The sequence below is a fragment of the Strigops habroptila genome, chromosome Z (assembly GCF_004027225.2).
Source record: "Strigops habroptila isolate Jane chromosome Z, bStrHab1.2.pri, whole genome shotgun sequence".
Lineage (NCBI taxonomy): Eukaryota > Metazoa > Chordata > Aves > Psittaciformes > Psittacidae > Strigops > Strigops habroptila.
This window is the reverse complement of record NC_044302.2, coordinates 22,371,536-22,392,876: the sequence shown is the minus strand read 5'-3', so window position 1 is coordinate 22,392,876 and position 21,341 is coordinate 22,371,536. Positions and strand designations below refer to the sequence as shown.

Sequence of the window (21,341 nt, the reverse complement as noted above, 5' to 3'; positions counted from 1 at the left end):
GTAGCCCCTTTAGGCACTGGAGCTGCTCTAAGGTGTCCCCAGAACCTTTTCTTCTCCAGGCTGAACAAGCCCAACTCTCTCAGCCTGTCTCCAGAGCAGAGGGGCCCCAATATCTCAGCTCTGTGTGTTGTTCACCTCTCCGCACACTGGCTGAAGAACTGTGATTTCAGGACAACCAGCGGTAAATGCCCCATCCCTGGCAGTGTTCAAGGTCAGGTTGGACGGGGCTTGGAGCAACCTGTTCTAATGGAAGGTGTCGCTGCCCATGGCAGGGGGTTGCAAATGGATGAACTTTAAGGTCGCTTCCAACACAAACCAGTCTGGGATTCAATAAGGAGACGTGCCAGGAGTAACAGCCCCAGGCACGGGGACACGTTGGAGCCACAGAAAGGCCACAAAAGCGAGCTGCAGAGAAGAGAAGATCCGCGACGTCCCGGGCCCGTAGCTGAGTTAACACATTGGGCCCCGCGGGGCGGGGCGGGACGGGGCGGTGGGTCCCTGCCCCGCCCGGGGAGGGGCGGAGGAGCCCTGGGGCCGCGTGCAGCCGGTGCCCGCGGCATGGCCGGGCTGTCCAGCAGCGGCTCCGCGCGCGCCGCCCCCCTGCCCGCCCTGGATGGTGCCTTCGTGCTTTCGCCGCTCGGGGGGCTGATGTGCACCCAGGCCGTGAGTACCGCGGGGCACCGGGGCGGGGGGGCGCACCGCGACACACGCTTGGTGGCTGATGCTTTGCTTTGTTGCCCTGGGTGGATACTGCTCGGTTTCCCTTCGGCTGCCATCCCTATCCCGTGCTCGCTCTCTAACCCTAATTAATCTCTGACCCTGAGACACCGCGGCCTCCCTCTCTCCTCCTTCCCTCTCCAAAGCCAGAGGAAAATTCAGCTCCTTGCCCTCATGCAAATTGGAACTCGGCTCAACGCCTGGCAGGTCCCAGCACCTGGCACGGCTGATATGCGTGGGCATCCCTGCGGGACGCAAGCCATAGGGGCCGGCGGCCTTAGGAAGCACGGTGACCCCCACTGAGGTGGGGTGCTGGGGGTGCTTCCGGGGTGCCCCAGGGCTCTCACCCTCCCTAGGCCCGCCCAGCCCTCCGGCTGCCCTCCCCTGGGTCAGGCTTTGGTGGCTGCTCTAGACAAGCAGAAGGGTCTTTGCACCATCAAACTGGGCTGCAGCAGCATCACCTTCCCATGGCTTCAGAAATGGAGGCAGCTGCAGAATAAACTCCTGCTGCTGCTCCCTCCTGGCACTTTTGGGTGCCCCATGTGCACAGGGGTGGGTGCTCAGTTGCGCAGGGGGCCTGGTGTGAGCTGCCTTGCTGCAGTGGGGAGCCCATTTGTTCATCCCCTCTCCCTGGGGGCAGCTGGCATAGAGCTGGCTCCCTGCTCCAAAGTTCCACCCTGGGCATGGGCGTGATAGTGACATAGGAACAAATGCTCAAGGAGGGGCATGGGAAAGATGCTGTCAGGGGTGTCTTGCAGGAGCATCAGGAAAGAGAGATGGAATCCAGATCAGCAGAAGGGACCCTCCAAACCCACACCTGGTCCCATTACTCGGGCCATACCATTAAACATGCTCACCCAGCTCCATCCACTGAACCTCACTGCTCCCCAGAACCTGTTCCTGAGGGCTCCTGCTTTTCTCTCCCCATAGCCAGGGCAGGGCAACTTGCACATGCCGCCTCCTGCTTCCAGAGCTGGGCTCTTTCCTACACGTTTCTCCCCTGCACATATTTTGTGATGACGAGCATTAGAAATGGGTGTGCCAGACAAGGCAGCATTGTCAGGGCAGTGAGCACCAGGGCAGTGCACTGGGGCAGGACAAAGCCCCTTGTGTTTCTCCCCTGACAATAAGCCATGTGGGCTTGTGCAGGCAGTGCTGGCAGCTTCACCTGCCTCTGCCCAGCAAGATCCCAGGCTGAGAGAGCTGGGCTTGTTCAGCCTGGAGAAAAGGCACCTCCGGGAGACCTTAGAGCAGCTTCCAGTACCTAAAGGGGCTACAAGAAACCTGGAGAGGGGCTTTGGGCAAGGGCCTGTAGGGACAGGACAAGGGGGAATGGCTTTAACCTGCCAGAGGGGAGGCTGAGATGAGCTGTTACGCAGAAGTTCTTCCCTGTGAGGGTGCTGAGGCCCTGGCACAGGTTGCCCAGAGAAGCTGTGGCTGCCCCATCCCTGGCAGTGTTCAAGGCCAGGTTGGACGGGGCTTGGAGCAACCTGCTCTAGTGGAAGGTGTCCCTGCCCATGGCAGGGGTTTGGAACTGGATGATCTTTAAGGTCCCTTTCAACCCAAACCATTCTTTGAGTCTGTGATCCCAACCCCAGCTGGGAACTAGAATATATTGTGGCTGCATCTGTGGCACATTCTTGCCCCAGCCTTGCTGTGGGCATCTCCCTGGGATGTTCGGTTGTGCTGGGAAACATGAAGGGTGCAGGGCTGGAGCCTCATATCTCCCCAGGTGGCAGGTGTGAAGGGACCCTGCTTTGCTCTGGCGCAGCCGGGAGGTGATGAAGGAGGGTGAAGCGGGTGCCGGAGCCCTGGCTCTGCATCCCAGTGCACAGGCTGTGGTGGGGACTGCAGAAATCACAGAAAGTGCCATTTGCTTTGCAACAGCCTTTCCTTTCCAGGGCCCATTCTGTGTGCTGGTGTCTTATCCTCTGCTTGCTCCATCATGGGTTAAAGGCTTTCTAAATAAAAAAATACCCACCAACTTGCTGCTTCAGGGAGCTTCTTGGGGAGGGGATAGTGGAAAAGGCAGCTGGGGGTGAAGCAGGGCAGCATCTCCTCCAGAGTCCAAAGATCAGGGGTGGACACAGCACAGGGCTGGGCTCTTCCATCCTGCCAGGGCAGGAACAGACTCATCTACCTGGGGTTTTATTGTGGATCATTCTGCAGGCACACAATGCTGCAATTGTTATGCAATTAAACTTGGTGAACAGTGAAAGCTGAGCCCCAGGAGCAGTGTACACAGGAGGTGCAAACCAGACCAGACTAGACCAAGCAGTGGAAATAAGTCCAGAAGTTTGCTGTACCTGGGAGAGCTCAAGGCTGAGCCCCACGCATCCAGCTCTCATCCACCCCATGAGCTGCCTCTAACACTGAGCCAGCCCCTGCAGAGACTGGCTCTGTGCATGAGAGCTTCTTGGTGGAGCAGGGGCCTTGGGTGGTGAGGTTGCCCATATTTCACTCATCCTGCCATGCAAGACATCCCTGTGCAGCTTCTGGCATAGCAGTACCAAGCATGAGCTCACCCACGAGCGAGGAGGGTCCCAGGTGAGCTCCCTGTCCTGAGCTGCCCCTCAGTCCAGCCCTGCTGTGCTGACCATGGGGATGCAGCTGCCGGAGGTGCAAGTGAGCCAGGGCTCCTGGGTGATGCTCTGCAGGAACCATCACCTGAACGCTTCCCCGTTTCACCCCGCAGGTGCTGGGCTTACTGGTGTGGGCTCTCATTGCCGACACGACGTACTACCTTCACGCTGCCTACAGCTGGGTGATGTTCGTGTCCATCTTCTTCTGGATAGTAACAGTCCTTTTCTTCATGACTTACCTCCTACAGCTACAGCTCAAGTTCTACGTGGTCCCCTGGTCCCTCGTGGTGCGTAGCCAAGAGGAAGCGAGCGGGGTTCCTAAGTGGGAAACATCCTCGGGAGGTGCTGTAAGAGGAATGAGGGCTTCACGGTCTTCTGGGCGACGGAACAAAGTCCCGTGCACTTTGCCCAATGACATTGTTTCGTTCTGTCCCTCAGTTGCTTAGAAAATGTTTGAAACAGGAAGGCCTGAATCAATCCTGAAAGTTACAGCCACCGTGTTGCTGTTGCAGGCGTGGTGTCAATCAGAAACCTCTCAGCGCAGCCCAGGGTGCATGTAGTGAGATGTTATCTTTGTTCCCAGTGTGAGGGGCCGGACCCTTTTCTTCAGCTTCTCCTGGGGATGAGGGAGGAACGTGAAACTGAGCCTTTTGCCCATCCCTCACCCAGAAACACAAGCCTGAGCCCAGACCTCACGACCTCCTCTTTGCCTTCCCTAGCTGATGATCTTCAACGCTGTGGCAACTGTCCTGTACATTACCGCCTTCGTAACGTGCGCTGCTGCCGTCCAGCCGACATCCTGGCGGCAGTGGGATTACAACCGAAGAGCCGCGGCATCTGTAAGTAGCAGTGAGCAGGGGAAGGCCACAGGGTCAGGCAGCCGCTGCGCTCACCCATGGCCTCTGTTCCTCTTCCAGTTCTTCGCCTGCCTCACCATGGTTGCCTATGGGGTGAGCACCTTCTTCAGCTTCCGCGCCTGGAAAGGGCTTGGCAGCAACGCAGCCACCAGCCAAGTGACTGACCATGCGTAAGGAGGGCAGCGAAGCCCAGCCATGGGCCATCCTGACTCAGCTTGTGCCAGGCTCAGTGGCTCGGAGCTTCGCGTGCCACCAGGTCTCGCTCTTGGAGCAGCAATGGTCAGTACTGGGCCACATGGATGCAGCTCTGTGGTCTCTGATGATGCTTCCTGCTGATGTACCCATAGCAGAAACCCACCGGTGCTGCCACCAACAGCCTTGCTGGGAGGACATGGACTTGCTGGAGGCTGAAGCTCCTGCTTGTCCTTGGGGTTTGTCCTCGCTGGAGCAGCTCCGTGGAGAGGCTACTCCCATACTAAAATTCACTAAACCAAGCTCTGTTCATTCCCAGCTACAGTGATACATAAGTGGTAGCAGAGCTGAAGATGAAGGCTAAGCAAAGGAAGCAGTGTGAACTGTTCTTGTATTGATTTCTAACAATTTGAAGCACAAATTATATATAAATCTTTAACAAATAAATCTTGCTAAATAAAAAAATCTTTATATTAAAATCTACTTAAATAAAAAATATCTTTAAATAAAAACATCTCTAAATCCAGCACTGGAGTCTCTCAGGACATTTTCATGTAAGAAGGTGGCAGGTACAGCACGGCATGGAGTGGGCAGCAGGGATGTCAATGCCAGAGGGGACTGCCCCTTCCCACAGCCCAGCCCCACGGGAGGAGGAGGAAGGCCCACGGGGTTCACCTTGCTTTTCTTCACATCCATGCACACATGCAGTGTGCATCCAAGACCACAAGAACATGGAAGAGGTGCCAAGGCTTGGATGCACTCCTTCCTCTAGGCTCAGCACCACTCAGGTGGTGAGCTCACAGGACCATCTATGAACCAGCAAGTCAGTTCTGCCCCTTGCTACAGGTGGTCTTCAAATATAAAAACCAAGTCTGCAGCTGGTCTGGGAACACATCCTGGATCAGTGCTTGGGAGAATGCGAAGCCACCTGCTCCCCTGCACTAGAGATGACAAATTCACCTTACACTTCTTAGAGACACGGGCTGGTGTTTGTCAGAACTAGAAGTGATGTCCAGCCAGACACAGCAGCTTTTCCCTTCGTGCCTTCCTCGTACAAGCTAATAAAAATACGTGAAACAAGTTCAATTTATTTCCAGATCTTGCTACACAGGAAAGGTGGAGCACAGTAAGCCACACTGCAAAATGTACTGCATGCTCCACATGGGAGAAGGTCTAACAGCTCCTGAACAGACTCAGAAAATGTAACTGCATTAATGGAAGGTGTGAACCAAAAAGGGACTGGACAAACTGCATCAGTCCCTGACACACCAGTCTCTGTTTGGTGTTCAGTGAGCGAAATGAAGGGTTATGTTTCCACAACTAAGAATATATATATAAAACCTGGTAACAGTAAGAAAATTAGCCTCTGCATGCATTGTTATGACAACATTAAAACTCTTAAAACATGAAGCCAGGCTTGCACACAGGTAGTTCATTATATAGAGATATTTAATCTCTTAAAAAAGCCCCTCTGTCTGATGGAAAACACATCGAAACAGGGATGAGTGACAGGAGTGTCATAGAAGGATGAGTTATCCTGGGAACAGCAGCCCACAGAAACACAGAAGAGAGAAGCATAGAGGCAGACAGGTCTTGCAGGGAACACCAAGATACAATTCCCCATCAAAAGAAGAATTCACCCCCAGCCATGCCTTGTAGCTTCTGGATTGACAAGAGGCCTTGTTTAAAATACAACAGAACTCTTAACAGAATGTAACTTCTGAGGTATTTACTCACACTGCCATTGACTGAAGTAATTAATTGAAACAATTGCAACAGAAAAGAATGAAAACTTACTTCAATAAAAACAATGACAGGGATATTTTCAGTTGTAGCTGCAAACCATTATTTTAGCTCTACAATTAACAAAATAGGTCAACAGGATTCCTTTAAAGTTCCAGGATTCTTCATCTGCAGAAGCAAAGTCTTGCATGAACTGTTCTAGGAGGAGGACATTGATGATTTGTTTAGTGAAGTCACCACTAGCCCACTGCTTAAATCCACACTTCGGCCTTCCTTTTCCTGGAAACATGGGAGAAAAAGAAATCTGTGACTCAATGCTTTTTTGGAATAAGCAGTTCAAAAACTAAAACGGACAATACACACTCTGTTGGCTGCACCATTCAGTATAAAATTACATGTTACCTGAGTATCTGAGATTGAATGTGAATCCAAACTTCAAGAAGAGGTTCTGCAGGAAGCCCTGGAGCAAGGTCACTGTCGCTCTGCTGGCCAGGGCAGAGCAGATTCTTGCTCACATCAGTCAAGAACACCCAGGCAGCGCTCAGGGAACAAGGGAGATCTCACTTCTGTGGTCTGCCTCACAGGAGACCTCAAAGGTGCAAACCCCAACTGAAGGTACTCCTGCTGCTCAGACACGGATTGTCTCTTCCTCCTCAACCTGCCCTTGTTTTTATGACACTTTAACGGGTGGAGGAGGCATCAAAGGGCTTAACTCTGACAGCAACTTTGACTCTTTTGCTCCTTTGTCAAAGGTGGCTGGACAGATATTGGAGAGCCTTTACATGTATTGCATTTCCCTAGGAAAAAGCTTATCCCAAAATCTAATCCTTTAGTTTTGTTTGTTTCTCCAGCCTGGACAGAAAGGAAGAGAAATACAAATGGAATAAGCTTAAAAAGCTAAGTTTGGATGCGCAGGGAGTGGGGAGGAAAGAAAAAATATCATAGAATCACAGGATGGTCAAGGTGGGATGGGAGCTCTGAAGTCACCTGGTCCAAACCCTCTGCTCAAGCAGGGCCACTCAGGACTGTGTCCAGACTGCTTTTGAGTATCTCCAAGGATGGAGGCTCCACAGTCTCCCTGGGCAACCTGTGCCAGTGCTCGGTCATCCACACAGTGAGAAAGTGTCTCCTGAAGTTCAGTTGGAAATCAATGTTCAAAGACACACAAAGCATGTTTCTGAAGAACTGCTCCACATATCAGCTTCGTTCAAGTTTTCTAGAAATCACTAAATGTGCAGTTTGTGTTTAAACAGACACTCAGTGAAGTTCTTTTCCTTTTGACCCTTGTACAGCCTTTGAATAAATGCTGCTGCCTACTGTAGTAACATGACCTTTGGTACTCTCAGGCAGAGCTACACAAAACCAACAGCCATTATACCAATGAAAATAAACAATGTGACATACTTACAGCTCTGTAATCCAGAAACATTTCTTTGAAAGCCAGAAAGTCAATAAATGTGAGAAGCATATCAAATATGTCACCTGCAATCTCATCTTTGTGCTGTCTATAGAGAGAAGAATTTGGGGAATTAGAAAATTGTGTGGGAAATAGTTATTTTAAAACAGTTTGAGGTCAACAAGGATACTGGCACAAGTAGAGCAATATCAAGATTTAAACAAGAATGTCTAAAATAAAGCAAAACTTTAGCCAAATATTACCTTGCAGTATTTCCCATCCAAGTACATTAATACATTACATTTATCTAAATCCAAGACATAACTGTTTCACATCAGTCCCTGAAATCCAGACAAAGAAACTGACCTGTAAGTCAACAGAAGTAACACTCAACTGGCCTTTACCTAGCACTGAAACAGCCAGACAGTCCCTTAGTTGTGGGAAAGCTTAGGGAGAGGCACAGAATCATACACATCCCTTAAGAGTGAGGGACTGTGCTGATGGTGCTTGGCAGAGGACTTTTGATGAAAACATGTGCTCCCCTCTCAGCTTATCACAGAATCCCAGACTGGTTTGTGTTGGAAGGGACCTTAAAGTTCATCCAGTTCCAACCCCCTGCCACGGGCAGGGACACCTTCCACTAGACCAGGTTGCTCCAAGCCCCATCCAACCTGGCCTTGAACACTGCCAGGGATGGGGCAGCCACGGCTTCTCTGGGCAACCTGTGCCAGGGCCTCAGCACGCTCACAGGGAAGAACTTCTGCCTAAGATCTCATCTCAGTCTCCCCTCTGGCAGGTTAAAGCCATTCCCCCTTGTCCTGTCCCTACAGGCCCTTGTAAACATTTCAACAAGACTTTCTTAATAGTTAACAGCTGTTTTTGTTTTGTTGGGGTTTTTTGTTGTTGTTTTGTTTTTAAGTATTTTATTACATTTAATTAATTTCTTATGAAAAGGAGCTTTACCTTAAACAGTCTAAGTACTAAGTGAGTTCATAGTAATTTCCTAATGTCCTATTACAAGAAAAAGAATAAATCTAATATTTTAAGATACTCAGTTCCCAACTACACTTGATTCTCTTATTCAAGGCGAAAAACAGTGATTTTACAGAAGTGATCTCTTCATGAAGTTGGTTAAACTGAAGTGACCAAATGCAGTGATTAAGACAAACCAAACTCTTCTCTGAATATTTTGTACAAGAAATATTTCAGTAAAGGCATTTCAGCACATGCCTCTTGAAAGACTACCAGGCTATTTAAGCGTCCCACACCGCACCTGAAAGAGATAAACATGACTGAACCTTTCAAGGGTCTGGCTTCAAAGCGACAGTAATTATGAAAAGCCTCCAGTGTTCTCATTCTGATTTCTCTTCCTACCCCTTAAAATCTGATATATTTCAGCATGACAGTTCAGAAATTCAGAGTAGCAGGACGTGCTGAAGGCAAGAAAAGTATGGTCAGTCATTGCCTGCATTAATACTTTTTTTTTAATTCATGAGGAACCTCTTTCTAAAAGGGAGAACTTTGAAACCTCAGCTTTAATCCAGATAAAAAGAATTGAGAGTCTCATAAACCATCCCCCAACCAAAAGCAAAGCAGACACTTACTGCAGTGACATTATGAAAGCAGTCATATTGAAACCAGGAATCCGTTCAAGCAACTTTTCTTCAATGTATTTCTCTACTAAACGGATCTGAAAAAAAAACAAACCCAAACAAACCACCCCTATAACATCATAACAGATTTCAGGAGCAGATTCAAAAACAGCACATCTTCCTTACAGTGACACCTTATTGGCACTTTGTATTATCCTCACTGGGCAAACAACTGGAGGTTCCTTGGCTGGGAATTGCTATACCACCGTTGAGGCCGAGCTGAACATTTTTTCTGGGAATATTGTTGAGAACAAATGCTATTTGTATCTAGTAACAAATTATTTTTAACTCATTGGATAGTACTGACTAGTAGGCTGGTATAATTTCATAATTATGCTTGGCATGAAGAACGCAATTGAAGTGTCCAGAACATGAAATAATACAACTGGAAAAGAATAAACTTTGTTATGCACACATTAAACACATTATTTACTACAGCAACAGGCTAGATTTCTATTCAGGAGAGTTATACAACTTCTAAAACATCTACAGAAATTTTCAGGTGAAACAAAGAGCAAGGAACCAGGCCTCCAGAAAACATCTTTCTTGCTCACAGATCATGACTGTGTGTCAGAAGAAGACAGCAGGCAGCATGTTGGCTCTGCTCCACATAAAACCAGTAGTTCATAAAGTTCATAAACCAGTCCAGTTCATACAGGACCTGACACTGGCCTCAAGAAAAGTGAAAAATAATACATGCAAAAAATAGGAAAATAGTATCTTACATATTCATTAAAAATACAAGTATAGATGAGCTTGTTTTCTTCTGAGTCGTCAAACGCCTGGTAGTGCTTCTCCATAAAAGTCCTCTGCATTATCTGGAAATCATCATCTGGGCCACAATAAAAATGCATCACACAGTTATGAGTTCAGTCATTTTTTCTGAACACAAACCCCACATTCACTAGTTCTCTGCTCCTGCATTGTACCCACAGAGCCCAGGGCACGTGCAGAATCCGTCACACCAGTCCCACAGCTGCTGCTGAGCCACCACTGCTGACCCATCTGTCAGAAGACGCGAGGCTGCTGGTGGAGAGCAGCACTGCTCCAGCTATGGGAGCGGCGTCAACAGGGTAGCAGCACATCTGTCTGTGTTCTGACAGCATTCAGAATGGAATGGGACCAACACCTAGCAAGGTCTATAATTACTTCTCAGAAGTTTCACTTACATTTAGTATTAGCAAAGAAGTGCTCCTGCTCTACGTTTCATTAATATGGTTATTTATTCTGAACATCTTCTTGTTCAGGTGCTCAAGTCAGCAAAACATCTGTATTTTTTAATAAAGTTTATAAAATTCTTCACTACAAGAATTCAAAATATTTTTTTTTTCCTCGAATTAAAAACTATTAGTGAAATTCCCAGATTCATTTTCAATTGCTAAAGAATTCTTTTCCAATTGTGGAAAGAAACAAGAATAAAAATTAATGTTGTAGGTGACCGCCAAATTCAACAGAACAGATGTAAGTGTAAAGTTTACTTACAGAATCATAGAATGGTTAGGGTTGGAAAGGACCTTAAGATCATCTAGCTCCAACCCCCCTGCCATGGGCAGGGACACCTCACACTAAACCATGTCACCCAAGACTCCATCCAACCTGGGCCTGAACACTGCCACGGACAGAGCATTCACAACTTCCTTGGGCAACCCATTCCAGTGCCTCACCACTCTCACAGTAAAGAACTTCTTCCTTATATGTAACCTGAACTTCCTCTGTTTAAGTTTGAACCCATAACCCCTTGTCCTATCACTACAGTCCCTGATGAAGAGTCCCTCTTTGGCATCCTTGTAGCCCCCCTTCAGATACTGGAAGGCTGCTATGAGGTCTCCACTCAGCTTCTCTTCTCCAGGCTGAACAGCCCCAACTTTCTCAGCCTGTCTTCATATGGCAGGTGCTCCAGCCCCCTGATCATCCTCGTGGCCTCCTCTGGCCTTGCTCCAACAGCTCCATGTCCTTCTTATGCTGAGGACACCAGAACTGCACACAGAGCTCCAAGTGAGGTCTCACAGAGCAGAGTAGAGGGGCAGGATCACCTCCTTCAACCTGCTGGTCATGTTTCTTTTGATGAAGCCCAGGATACAGTTGGCTTTCTAGGCTGCAAGCGCACACTGCTGGCTCATGTCCAGTTTCTCATCAACTAATACCCCCGAGACCTTCTCCGCAGGGCTGCTCTGCATCTCTTCTCCGCCCAGCCTGTAGCTGGGATTGCTACAATCCCCCCTGGGATTGCTCTGACCCAGGTGTACGACCTGGCACTTGGCTTGGTTGAATTTCATAAGGTTGGCATTGACCCACCTCTCAAGCATGTCCAGGTCCCTCTGGATGGCATCCCTTCCCTCCAGCGTATCAACCGAACAACACAGCGTGGTGTCGTCGGCAAACCTGCTGAGGGTGCACTCAATCCCACTGTCCATGTTGTTGACAAAGATGTTGAACAGGACCGGTCTCAACACCGATCCCTGACGGACACCACTCGTTACAGGTTTCCAACTGGACATTGAGCCGTTGACCACAACTATTTGCATGCGGCCATCCAGCTAATTCTTTATCCACCAAGTGGTCCATTCATCAAATTGAGGTCTCTCCAATTTAGAGACAAGGATGTCGTGCAGGACAGTGTCAAACGCTTTGCACAAGTCCAGGTAGATGACGTCAACTGCTCTGCCCCTGTCCATCAGTTCCGTAGCCCCATCATAGAAGGCCACCAAATTGGTCAGGCAGGATTTCCCCTTAGTGAAGCCATGTTGGCTGTCACCAACCACCTCATTGTTTTTCACGTGCCTTAGCATGCTTTGCTGGAGAATCTGCTCCAAGATTTTGCCAGGCACAGAGGTGAGACTGACTGGTCTGTAATTCCCTGGGTCTTCCATTTTCCCCTTCTTGAACATGGGGGTTATATTTCCCTTTTTCCAGTCATCAGAAACTTCACCTGACTGCCATGATTTTTCAAATATGATGGACAGTGGCATAGCAACTTCATTCGCCAGCTCCTTCAGGACCTGCGGATGGATTTCATCAGGTCCCATGGACTTGTGCACGTTCAGGTTCTTAAGATGATCTCAAACCTGATCCTCTCCTGCAGTGGGCCTAAGGTCTTCATTCTCACAGTCCCTGCATCTGCCTTCCAAGACTTGGGTGGTGTGGTCAGAGCATTTGCCAGTGAAGACTAAGGCAAAGAAGTCATTAAGAACCTCATCCGTCTCCAAATCCATGGTAGCCAGTTCTCCCGATAGCTTCCGGAGAGGGCCCACACTGTCCCTAGTCTGTCTTTTGTTTGCTACATACCTATAGAAGCCTTTCCTGTTATCTTTCACATCCCTTACCAGACTCAATTTTAACTGGGCCTTAGCTTTCCTAACCTGGCCCCTAGCTTCCTGGACAATATCCCTGTATTCTTCCCAGGCTGCCTGTCCTCGCTTCCACCTTTTTATAAGCTTCTTTCTTCCCTCTAAGTTTCCTCAGCAGCATCTATTCCATCCATGGAGGTCTCGTGGCCCTCCTGCCGCGCTTCCTTCTAGTAAGGACGCAAAGCTCCTGAGCTTGTAGCAGGTGATCCTTGAATATCCAGCAGCAGTCTTGGGTCCCCCTGCCGTCTAGGGCTTTATCCCATGGAACCTTACTAAGCAGGTTCCTGAAGAGGCCAAAGTCCGCTCTCTTGAAGTCCAGGGCAGTGAGCTTACTGCTTTAACACAGTGTTAAAACACAGCACTCTCAGCTTTCTAAATCTTAATGCATTCAAAATCAGTTTGTTAGCATTTCTCCAGATTCAATTACATCACCAGGCAACTGAGGCTGCAGAATCTACCTCCCTCTGGGAAGGATGTGGTCAGAAAGCTAACGTGTTGTTCTTATGATGCAGCTGGTGGCTGACTGGCACAAACTGTGTCTTGGTATGTTGTAAGCTACCTTCATGCAGACTGACTTCTCAGGTAACATGATGGTCCTGAGAATTTAGCACCTACAATTGCCTAAGCTCACATGATGAGATTGGCATCATTCCATGTTCCTGCTGTGAACAGGTCCTGCCACCTTATAACTGTATGCACGCATACAAGTTACAGGCAACATAATCAACTCCAAAGAACAGTCTCAAAAAGAGGAAAGTGGCAAGACGTGATGACACCCATCTCCAGCTATGCAGGGGTGCTGCAGAAACAGAGAAAATAAACTGTTCCCCATGTTCAGCAGAGACAGGACAAGGAACAACATGTTTAAACTGCAGCACAGGCACTTTATATTCCAGATTACAGCAGCAGCAGCTAAGCATGACAGCAAACTGCCTGGACAAACCATGGCAGCTCCTAAGACTATCCCAACAAACATGGCAGGGGACGTTTAGGAGGAGCTGGGGAAGGGAACATTACATCTCAGCCTCTGCCATCCCCTTTCCTGGGTATAAAAATCCCAGGAAGCTTTGATTTCTATGTGAGATTTACAAGCACCTTTACTGCTTATTTAAGAAGCAGCATATTGCAGTTGTGCAGAGAATAATTTTCAAGATTCATAAGCGCGTTGTTGTGCAAACAACACACAAAAGACTTTTGTGTATATTTTTCCTATTCTACTAACCTGGGGGTCAGAGGGACAAAGAAAGGAAAGCTCTCATGAAGCAGGCAGGGGCTGTTTTAGCTCTGTATATCTGCTAACAGAAGAGCAGCTTGCAATATGCAGAGCACTCATCTCGTTGTCTACAACTACTTGCAGAGCTTACCCATTATGATATCCTCCAGATTCCCAACAACTGCATCAAACTCTGCATCAGAGAAGGAGGAGCTGAAAGCAAAGAAAGACCATACTGCATAAAGCTATATTTCAAGCACAGCAGAAATAAAAGTTTTAAAGTTATAATTAAAACGTGTTAACAAAAGCCTAAGCACAAATCAGCCCAGTAATTACAAGATTACTGAATAATTTCCTGGTTTCAACCTACAAAATAATCCATGACATTGTTGATAAGATTGCTTCATAGGATTCTCATCAGGCCTCTACTCTATTTCCCCCAGTAAGGTGCCTAATTGAAAAAAACCCCATGTTGTTTTACTGGCATTACTGCCAAGGTAATTCTAGTTCTGGTGCAGAAGGATTTAATGAGTGTAATTAGAAGAAAAGAAATTAAGCATTTTCCAACCCACAAATCCCAGCTGCTACCACAAGCTTTCCTTCTGCTCTCTTCCCTGTGTAAACTCTATATGGTGATCACAGAACTCTAGACATTCTAGAGAACATTTTGAAATACTTGATCTTGTGGAACCACTTAAACTCAATATATACACAAATATCACACAACAGAAGCAATTTAAATATTTTTCTTATTCAAGAAACATCCCTACAAATGACAAGTAAACGGCATAATCTCCCATGCTCATTCTATTGTGAAAAATTAAACCCCATTATGGATCTGAAGTAATCCAGGAAAGAAACCTTTGGTACCAGCATTGCAGGACTCTGGATCCCTCTGCTAAATCTATTACTGCGCCCCTTGTTCAGCCACAGTAAATAATCCACAGGATCTCCTTGGCATTCACAGCTCATCTTTAGTGGGGGATGAGCACTTCCTATATTCTCCAGGAGATGAAAGACGGGGTTTTTTCCACACATGAGGGAAACGAGACTCATAGGACATTTGTCTTTAAGAAAAAAAATAGCTTTGATCACGAAAGCACCATTTAAATTAAATTAAAAGCCTCTCTCTTTCAAATTTCTCTTTAGTAAATAGAGCAGAACAGTCTGTCAGGCTAGGTTTTAAAAAACTCATTATAGTTACTTTTCTAGTGAAATTAATTCAGCAACATTTTAACCAACTATAATGAGCCATCAGGCTTATTCTGACCAGGAAAAACGAAAAGCTATTTGATTTAAAAAGGCATCTGATCACCAAGTGAAGCATCATTTCTGATCTGTTAAGCCTTGGGAGATGAGCAAAGCCAAGTCAAGGTACTGGAAAAGGCTCTTTTTTCACCAGGGGGCACACCACCACCAGGAGAGGAGCTGGCACAGAACAGTGGAAACATAACGTACCCGAGCATCAAGTTAGGGCTTTAGGCACCAGGGCTCATCCCTTCCAACTTACATGCAAGGACAGGACCTTCTTATAGGGAATTTCCACTATTTTCTCCCCTCCAAATAAAAGCTACTACTAGTTATAGAGCTTATTTTAGCAGCAGCAGAAAATGTAAAGTATCAATTTAAACCTTGTAAGGTAAATAATGGAATTTTATCTGTTTCAAAACAGCAGCTATTCCATCTCTCTACACAACACATGTACATCTGCATACCTGAAGAAACACACGTTCACCAATCTCGTGGTTTAAGCCTCTGTCACCTCATCGTGCACAACTAGGCAAGCACAACCTGGGCTGCTGAAGCAGCCCCAGCATGTGGCCATCTGTGACAGTCTGTACACTGAAAGAACAAAATCTGTGAACTTGAGCTACAGAGGCACAGGCGCACATCCCTCTCTGTCACAAGCTTCAGGAAAAGAGTATGCCAGCCAAATGTGGGGTGAAGCAGTGCCTTAGCATCTAGCAGTGTAAAATTTGGTTGAGGTCATAGAATGCCTGACTGTTTTGGTTTGGAAGGGACCTTAAAGCTCATCCAGTTACAACTCCCTGCTATGGGCACAGACACCTTCCACTAGACCAGGTTGCTGCAAGCCCCGTCCAGCCTGGCCTTGAACTGCCAGGGATGGAGCAGCCGCAGCTTCTCTGGGCAACCTGTGCAAGTGCCTCATCAGCCTCACGGGGAAGAACTTCCTAAGATCTCATCTCAATCTCCCCTCTGTCAGGTTAAAGCCATTCCCCTTTGTTGTGTCCCTGCAGGCCCTTGTCCAAAGCCCCTCTCCAGGTTTCTTGTAGCCCCTTTAGGCACTGGAGCTGCTCTAAGGTGTCCCCGGAACCTTCTCTTCTCCAGGCTGAACAAGCCCAGCTCTCTCAGCCTGTCTCCAGAGCAGAGGTCAGCTGTAAATGGTCTCAAATGTCTTGAAGGAGCATATTTAAACACAGAGGAATAGTTTGTTCTTACAATCTATGATATAAGACAATATACGCTTTTGAAAAGGGGAAATTTTAAAATTAAAGCGCACACACACACACAAAAAGTTCAGCCTTACAGTGCTTATTTTGATCACTCAGCCAGAATGACCCAGTGCTACACTCATTGCAGTTACATTTAGTTTGACTTCACCTAAACTCTGAACTGATGATATTCCCTCCTGTAGCTTTACATTCTGCACCCTTGTTCTCCTAGAGGCAGAATGTGCAAACCAGTGGGGTGTAAATTCATTTGTGTAATTATATTCCTATGAAGAGTTTTTAACTAGTAGTAAGCTTATTGAAAATCTGACTCAGATCATAGCATACTCACATGGCTACATCAAAGGTTTCTTCATCAGAATCCTCCATTGTTCCTGCATAGCCTGGCTGGGGGAGAGACAAACTCGCTGCTGTTAGCGGTTATTTCTTCTTTTCAGACAAAGTGCTAAGAAATAACATAGGACTTGTCATTAATACAAATTCAATTGTTAAGTTACCAAATGCTTCTCAAAAAGTGAATTTTTAGAGGTAGGAATTTCAAAATCATGTTCTTCCAAAGTTACTGCTACTTCTTTTTTGTAATAACCCAAGTTCTCTAGGAACTGTCTCTGCCTCCTTAGAGAACAGGCTCAGAACTGCACACACCTGCGGTTAGTCTCCATAAAGGGGTTTCAGGTGACCTTTACATCTTTTCTCCTAAAGCACCTATGACTATTACAAAGACACAAGGAAATGAAGCCAAGATGAAGATGCTGCTCTGGTCCGGTGGGCCCTGGGGAGCTCGCAGGCCAGGCTTTGGACAGTGATCCTATGTACCTGGCCAGCGCTGGGCTGTGTCCTGGCCAGGCCCTCGTCCCGTGGCTGGGAGCAGCCGGTGACCCCTCCCACAGGCAGGACAAGGCACACGGCGCCCCAGGACCACTGCAGACCGGCGGGCTGGCGCGGGGACACCCTGTTCTACTCCCCCCTCCTCGCTGGGTGACACAGGGCCGAGGGCGGGAACCAGGTCGACGGCATCACCCCATGGGACAGGAGGAGAAATGAGCGCGGCACTCGCCTTCCTCTTCTCAGTCCTGGCTCCAGTGCAGCCCCAGTCCTGTCTCCCCCTGGGGCACCCCGCCTACCTCACCTCAGCTCCTCAACGGGGTCCTGGCGGCCAGGCCGTGCCCTTCCCTCTTGAAACGGCGCCCAGATGACCCGCCCCGGCCACCTCCCGCCCGTCCCGAGCGGGGCCCGGGGCCCCAGCCCTGCCCCGCACCTCCCGCCGCCGCGGCACCACCGTAGCCCGGCCCGGCCGTTTCCACGGAAACGCTTCCTTCCGCCCCGCCCGCAGCCAATCGAAGAGCGGAGGCGGCCGCGGAGGGCCCGCCCACACCTGGGGTAGGCGGTGCTCGCCGTAGTGGCGGCCCTGTGGCGTGAAAAGGTGTCCCAGCAGCAAGGGGCTGCCCTAGGAGAAATGAACGGAGAACACAGCGTGCTTCGTTACAGTGCGCGCAGCTCCCCCGCCGCTGTTAAAGCGGGTTTTCCCCTCACAAAGCATGGCCCTGAGGGCTGGAGGGCAGCACTCTAAGCCGAGGCTTCAGTGTACCTTGGGTCACCTGGCAGAAGGCTGTGCCCCACCACCTCACCCCAGCGGGGACCTGTGCCCTGCACGGGCCTTGCGTTTCTGCCTCAGAGCCTCCTTCTTGTGCAAAGGCTGCCTGCATCACCCTGCAGCACCACAGCGTTTGGAAGCCCAGCCCTTACCAGCAGCAAAGAATTAAAGAACAAGAAATGGCTTTCAAAGACTTTATTGTTGAATGGACGACTTCACTACAATTTCTTTCCCTTCCTGAGGGCCTGTGGAGCCACTGCCTCCCCTCCCCAGTCCCAGAGCCTTTGGAGAGTGCAGGCACTGAGGGGGACAGTGCAGCAGTGGTGGACGATCAAGCTTTACAAAGACATCCCCATCGTGAATTCCAGCAAAAAGCCAGCCGGAGTGGTGCAATCTTTCCGTTTGTGAAATGAACAGGACAGTTCTCTAGGACACAGCTTTCTCCTCCATCTCTGCTGGCTTTCTCTGCACAGCACCAGCTACATGGAAGACAATCTGGGGCAAAATTTTCAAAGCATTCACATCTTTCCAACAAAGAACGCAGGCACTTAGTCCCGTGTCCACAGAGGCAGCGAGGCTCTTCAGTCACCTCCTGTTCAAAGGGACACCAGACACCTTGAAGCCATTGTGGACCTGAGCCTTAAATGCTTAATCTCATACATCAGTTGATGGGAATGTGGAGTCCTAGGCACTTCTGTGCTTCTGAAAATTTTACCTCAGTTAATCCTGGCCAGGGAAACCAAAGCCCTGAAGTTCCTAAAATCTTAATTAAGGCAGAGTTCAAAATGGGTCTGTCCCACTTCTTCCCTAAAGTATGGTTTCTAGGGTAAAAACCTATCATTGCATTTGGAAGCATTGAAAAACTTCATTTCAAGTGGTTCTGAAATCCTAACATCCTCATGGCAGTGATGGTGTTAACATTTGCCCATTGAGCAGCGAGCAGGGAGAGACTTGGCCCTGACCAGTAACATGGATTACAGCAAAACCTCGTAAAGTACAGTCACAGCAAGGAAAGAAGGTCCCTGCAGCACAGATTTGCCAGTCTGACTAATCAAAACAGGCATTCAAGGCAGAAGAGAATTCTCATTTTAGCAAAAAGACTAACCAGCTCTCCAGTCTTGGATTCAGTCTGTATTTAGAAAAAAGTAAAGAAAAAATGATGGACAGAACTGTCCTAATTTCACACATTGTACTCCAGAGGTTCAAGAGAAACACTTCCTCCCCCCTCCCCCCCTTTTTTTTTTCCCTAATGTGTATCTCTGGATGAAATTCAGCACCCTTGCATTAGCGAAGGCAGCAGGTGAAACAGCTACCTTTAGAGAGCTTGATTCCGGGACCTGCGTGCAGACCTCTTTGCTCCTATTTAGGTTAGTAGGAATCAAGAGTGCTGAGCAGGAAGAAGCAGCCTCAGCTCTACTGTGTTACTACTTGACAGTACAATAAAGATAAGTTATTTTAAAGATAAGATACATCGCAGCATGAGAATTCACTGCAACATACTCTGCTGTTGAATCACTGCCAAGAAGCATAACTCCACCGAGTTTTGCGCTACTTCACTGACACCAGCTATGAACCCTAATTCCTTCTAGGAACCTAGTAAAACATTCAAGAGCTGCCTGCTGAAATGCATCCTTAACATATAAAGGTCACAGGTGTGTAACTGAAGTGGAGCAGAGATTCCCACTGGGTGATCCCTACCAAAACCATCAAGTGTGGCCCCAAATGTGCTCAGAGCAGGGCTGACACGTGGCAAGCAAGGTGCATTTTTAAAGAGTTACAGAGTAAGACCCAACTTCCTGTCCAAATAACACTTCTTAAAATAAACTGGCCCCAAATTATCCTCCAATCTTTTAAGATAGCTCAATATTTCTAAAGTGAATATAACTTTCAAAACCAACACTGATAAAAAAAGACGTTTGATGATACCTTAAAAATACCCAGAATATCAAATTAATTCCAGTCCAATGTTACAATTAGTTAAGAATACCTCCTGAAAATTATATCCTCACAAAAAAATGTGGGTACTGAAGTTAAAAGCATCAGAAACTTGAAAATACCAACAATCTTTTAACATTTAAAGACAATGAGAACATTCTTTGGAATCACCAGGTTATTAAAACGTGAGTTTCTCTCTGGTCTCCACACTGTCTTTTCAAATCAGCCTGTGTATGGATTAAGTCTTTGAGCAGTTTAATATCCACTGTCGGAAAATACAGAGTCTCTGACCAGCAGGAGGCTACATTGAACAGGAAAACATTGGCATTCTCTTTTTAGTACTGACTTCTGCCAAAAATAGAGCCTTTCGAGCACAAGACAGAACAGCCCTGGTTTAGGAGATACTTATTTGCTCTTCTTTTCTTTTCTAAAATGCATTGTACGTGTACTTCCAGTGCAAATTTTTTCAGCACTTGCGACAGGCGAGAAGGAAAGGGGGAAGAAGAGAGACACTCTCCTATGGTCTTGCTTGGAGGAACCAACAGCCATAGCACACTGACCTACCAGCTCTTCTTATTCTTGAAACCAGTTCCCATTGCTGGCAACTTGAAATAGCTTATTGAAGATTTCGTTTGTAAGATTAAGAGATAACAGGTTAGCATGAAATCTGGCCGTGGCTATGGTTTTATGTGCGTAAAGATTGGTCAGAGATTCTTTCCCCTTTCAGCATTGGTTTGAATTCATTGAAAACAAGTCTGCGGTATTTCTCCACGTGTCATGAAATGTGAGAGATCTGTCTGACTCGGGTTTGTATCTCCTGTCGACACAAAGGGCAGGTCTCCAGCTGCAAGGCACACTCCATACACAGGTCACTGCAGAAGAAATATCAGTTAAAGCCTGCATTTACAGTGTGAAAAATATCAACAAAACAAGAAAAAACCCAATCACTAAGCAGTTTAGTTAGCCTGCTAGAAACACACTCAAGGTAAGTCTTCCAGCGTGGAGATTAGGAATTGCAAGTCAGGTGTTGTGGATCCACAGGCTTTAAGACGAGCTCCTGCTGCTCAGCATCTTAAAGACCCAGTGCCATTAGCTGGGATTACACTTTGTTCATCTGGACACTGGATCTGGAGAACACCGGTCCCAGTGCCCTGTGGGGGGCTGTCACCACTTCTTGTAGACACACAGAGGGCACATCTCTCCTCTTTTTAACTTTCCAGCATCCAGACCCATGGCAAGACTGCTTCCATGAGTGCTCTAAAAACACTAAGGAACTGGACTTAGATAAATTAATTTCTTAGTAGGCTCCTTAAAGGCAGGAAAGTGCTATTATTGTATTACTCGCACTGCTGTCCCATTTTTAGCTCTTAAAGGAATTTATTACTTGAGACAATCCATTTGTTGAACATTTAATGAGTATTTGAGCATATAATGAGTTGCTCTCCTCATGTAATCTGGATTTCACAGCACCAGTACTAAACAAGTACTAAGCAAGCACTGGTCTAGTGGAAGGTGTCCCTGTCCATGGCAGGAGGGATGGAAGTAGATGAGCTTTAAGGTCCCTTCCAACCGAAGCCATTCTAGGTTTTTAAATAAACCTTTGATATCAGGGAATAAAGACTCAGTAGCCCAGGGGTAGCAC

General features: G+C 47.6%; 3 protein-coding genes across 20 annotated transcripts in view; 1 reads left to right on the top strand and 2 right to left on the bottom strand.

Moving 5' to 3' along the window:
• Nucleotides 1-559: 559 nt before the first annotated feature.
• On the top strand, nt 560-4,874 carry PLLP (plasmolipin). The gene is made up of 4 exons (XM_030470248.1): nt 560-663; nt 3,413-3,586; nt 4,019-4,138; nt 4,217-4,874. Exons 1-4 carry the CDS (start codon nt 649-651, stop codon nt 4,328-4,330), a joined length of 423 nt encoding a protein of 140 aa, XP_030326108.1. The 5' UTR covers nt 560-648; the 3' UTR covers nt 4,331-4,874.
• An 891-nt stretch (nt 4,875-5,765) lies between these two features.
• ARL2BP (ADP ribosylation factor like GTPase 2 binding protein) lies at nt 5,766-17,503 on the bottom strand. 12 transcript variants are annotated; one of them, XM_030470237.1, is made up of 7 exons: nt 17,429-17,503; nt 16,502-16,615; nt 13,851-13,912; nt 9,865-9,971; nt 9,092-9,177; nt 7,500-7,596; nt 5,766-6,370 (listed from the first exon to the last, which is right to left on the bottom strand). In XM_030470237.1, exons 2-7 carry the CDS (start codon nt 16,537-16,539, stop codon nt 6,290-6,292), a joined length of 471 nt encoding a protein of 156 aa, XP_030326097.1. In that variant the 5' UTR covers nt 16,540-16,615; nt 17,429-17,503; the 3' UTR covers nt 5,766-6,289. The 12 variants fall into 12 exon arrangements, with proteins under 12 accessions (XP_030326097.1, XP_030326101.1, XP_030326103.1 ...); XM_030470241.1 differs by having other exon boundaries at nt 16,502-16,557; nt 17,429-17,487; XM_030470243.1 differs by having other exon boundaries at nt 16,502-16,553; nt 17,429-17,476.
• A 441-nt stretch (nt 17,504-17,944) lies between these two features.
• Nucleotides 17,945-21,341, bottom strand: part of RSPRY1 (ring finger and SPRY domain containing 1) — a 40,480-nt gene continuing 37,083 nt past the window's right edge. For all 7 annotated transcript variants that reach the window (XR_003994998.1, XM_030511540.1, XM_030511541.1 and 4 more), the window contains one exon: nt 17,945-20,571. Coding sequence is in view for 6 of the 7 variants with exons in the window: in XM_030511540.1 (XP_030367400.1) it covers nt 20,475-20,571 (97 nt within the window). In the remaining variant the exon portion in view is untranslated. The remainder of the gene's footprint in view (nt 20,572-21,341) is intronic.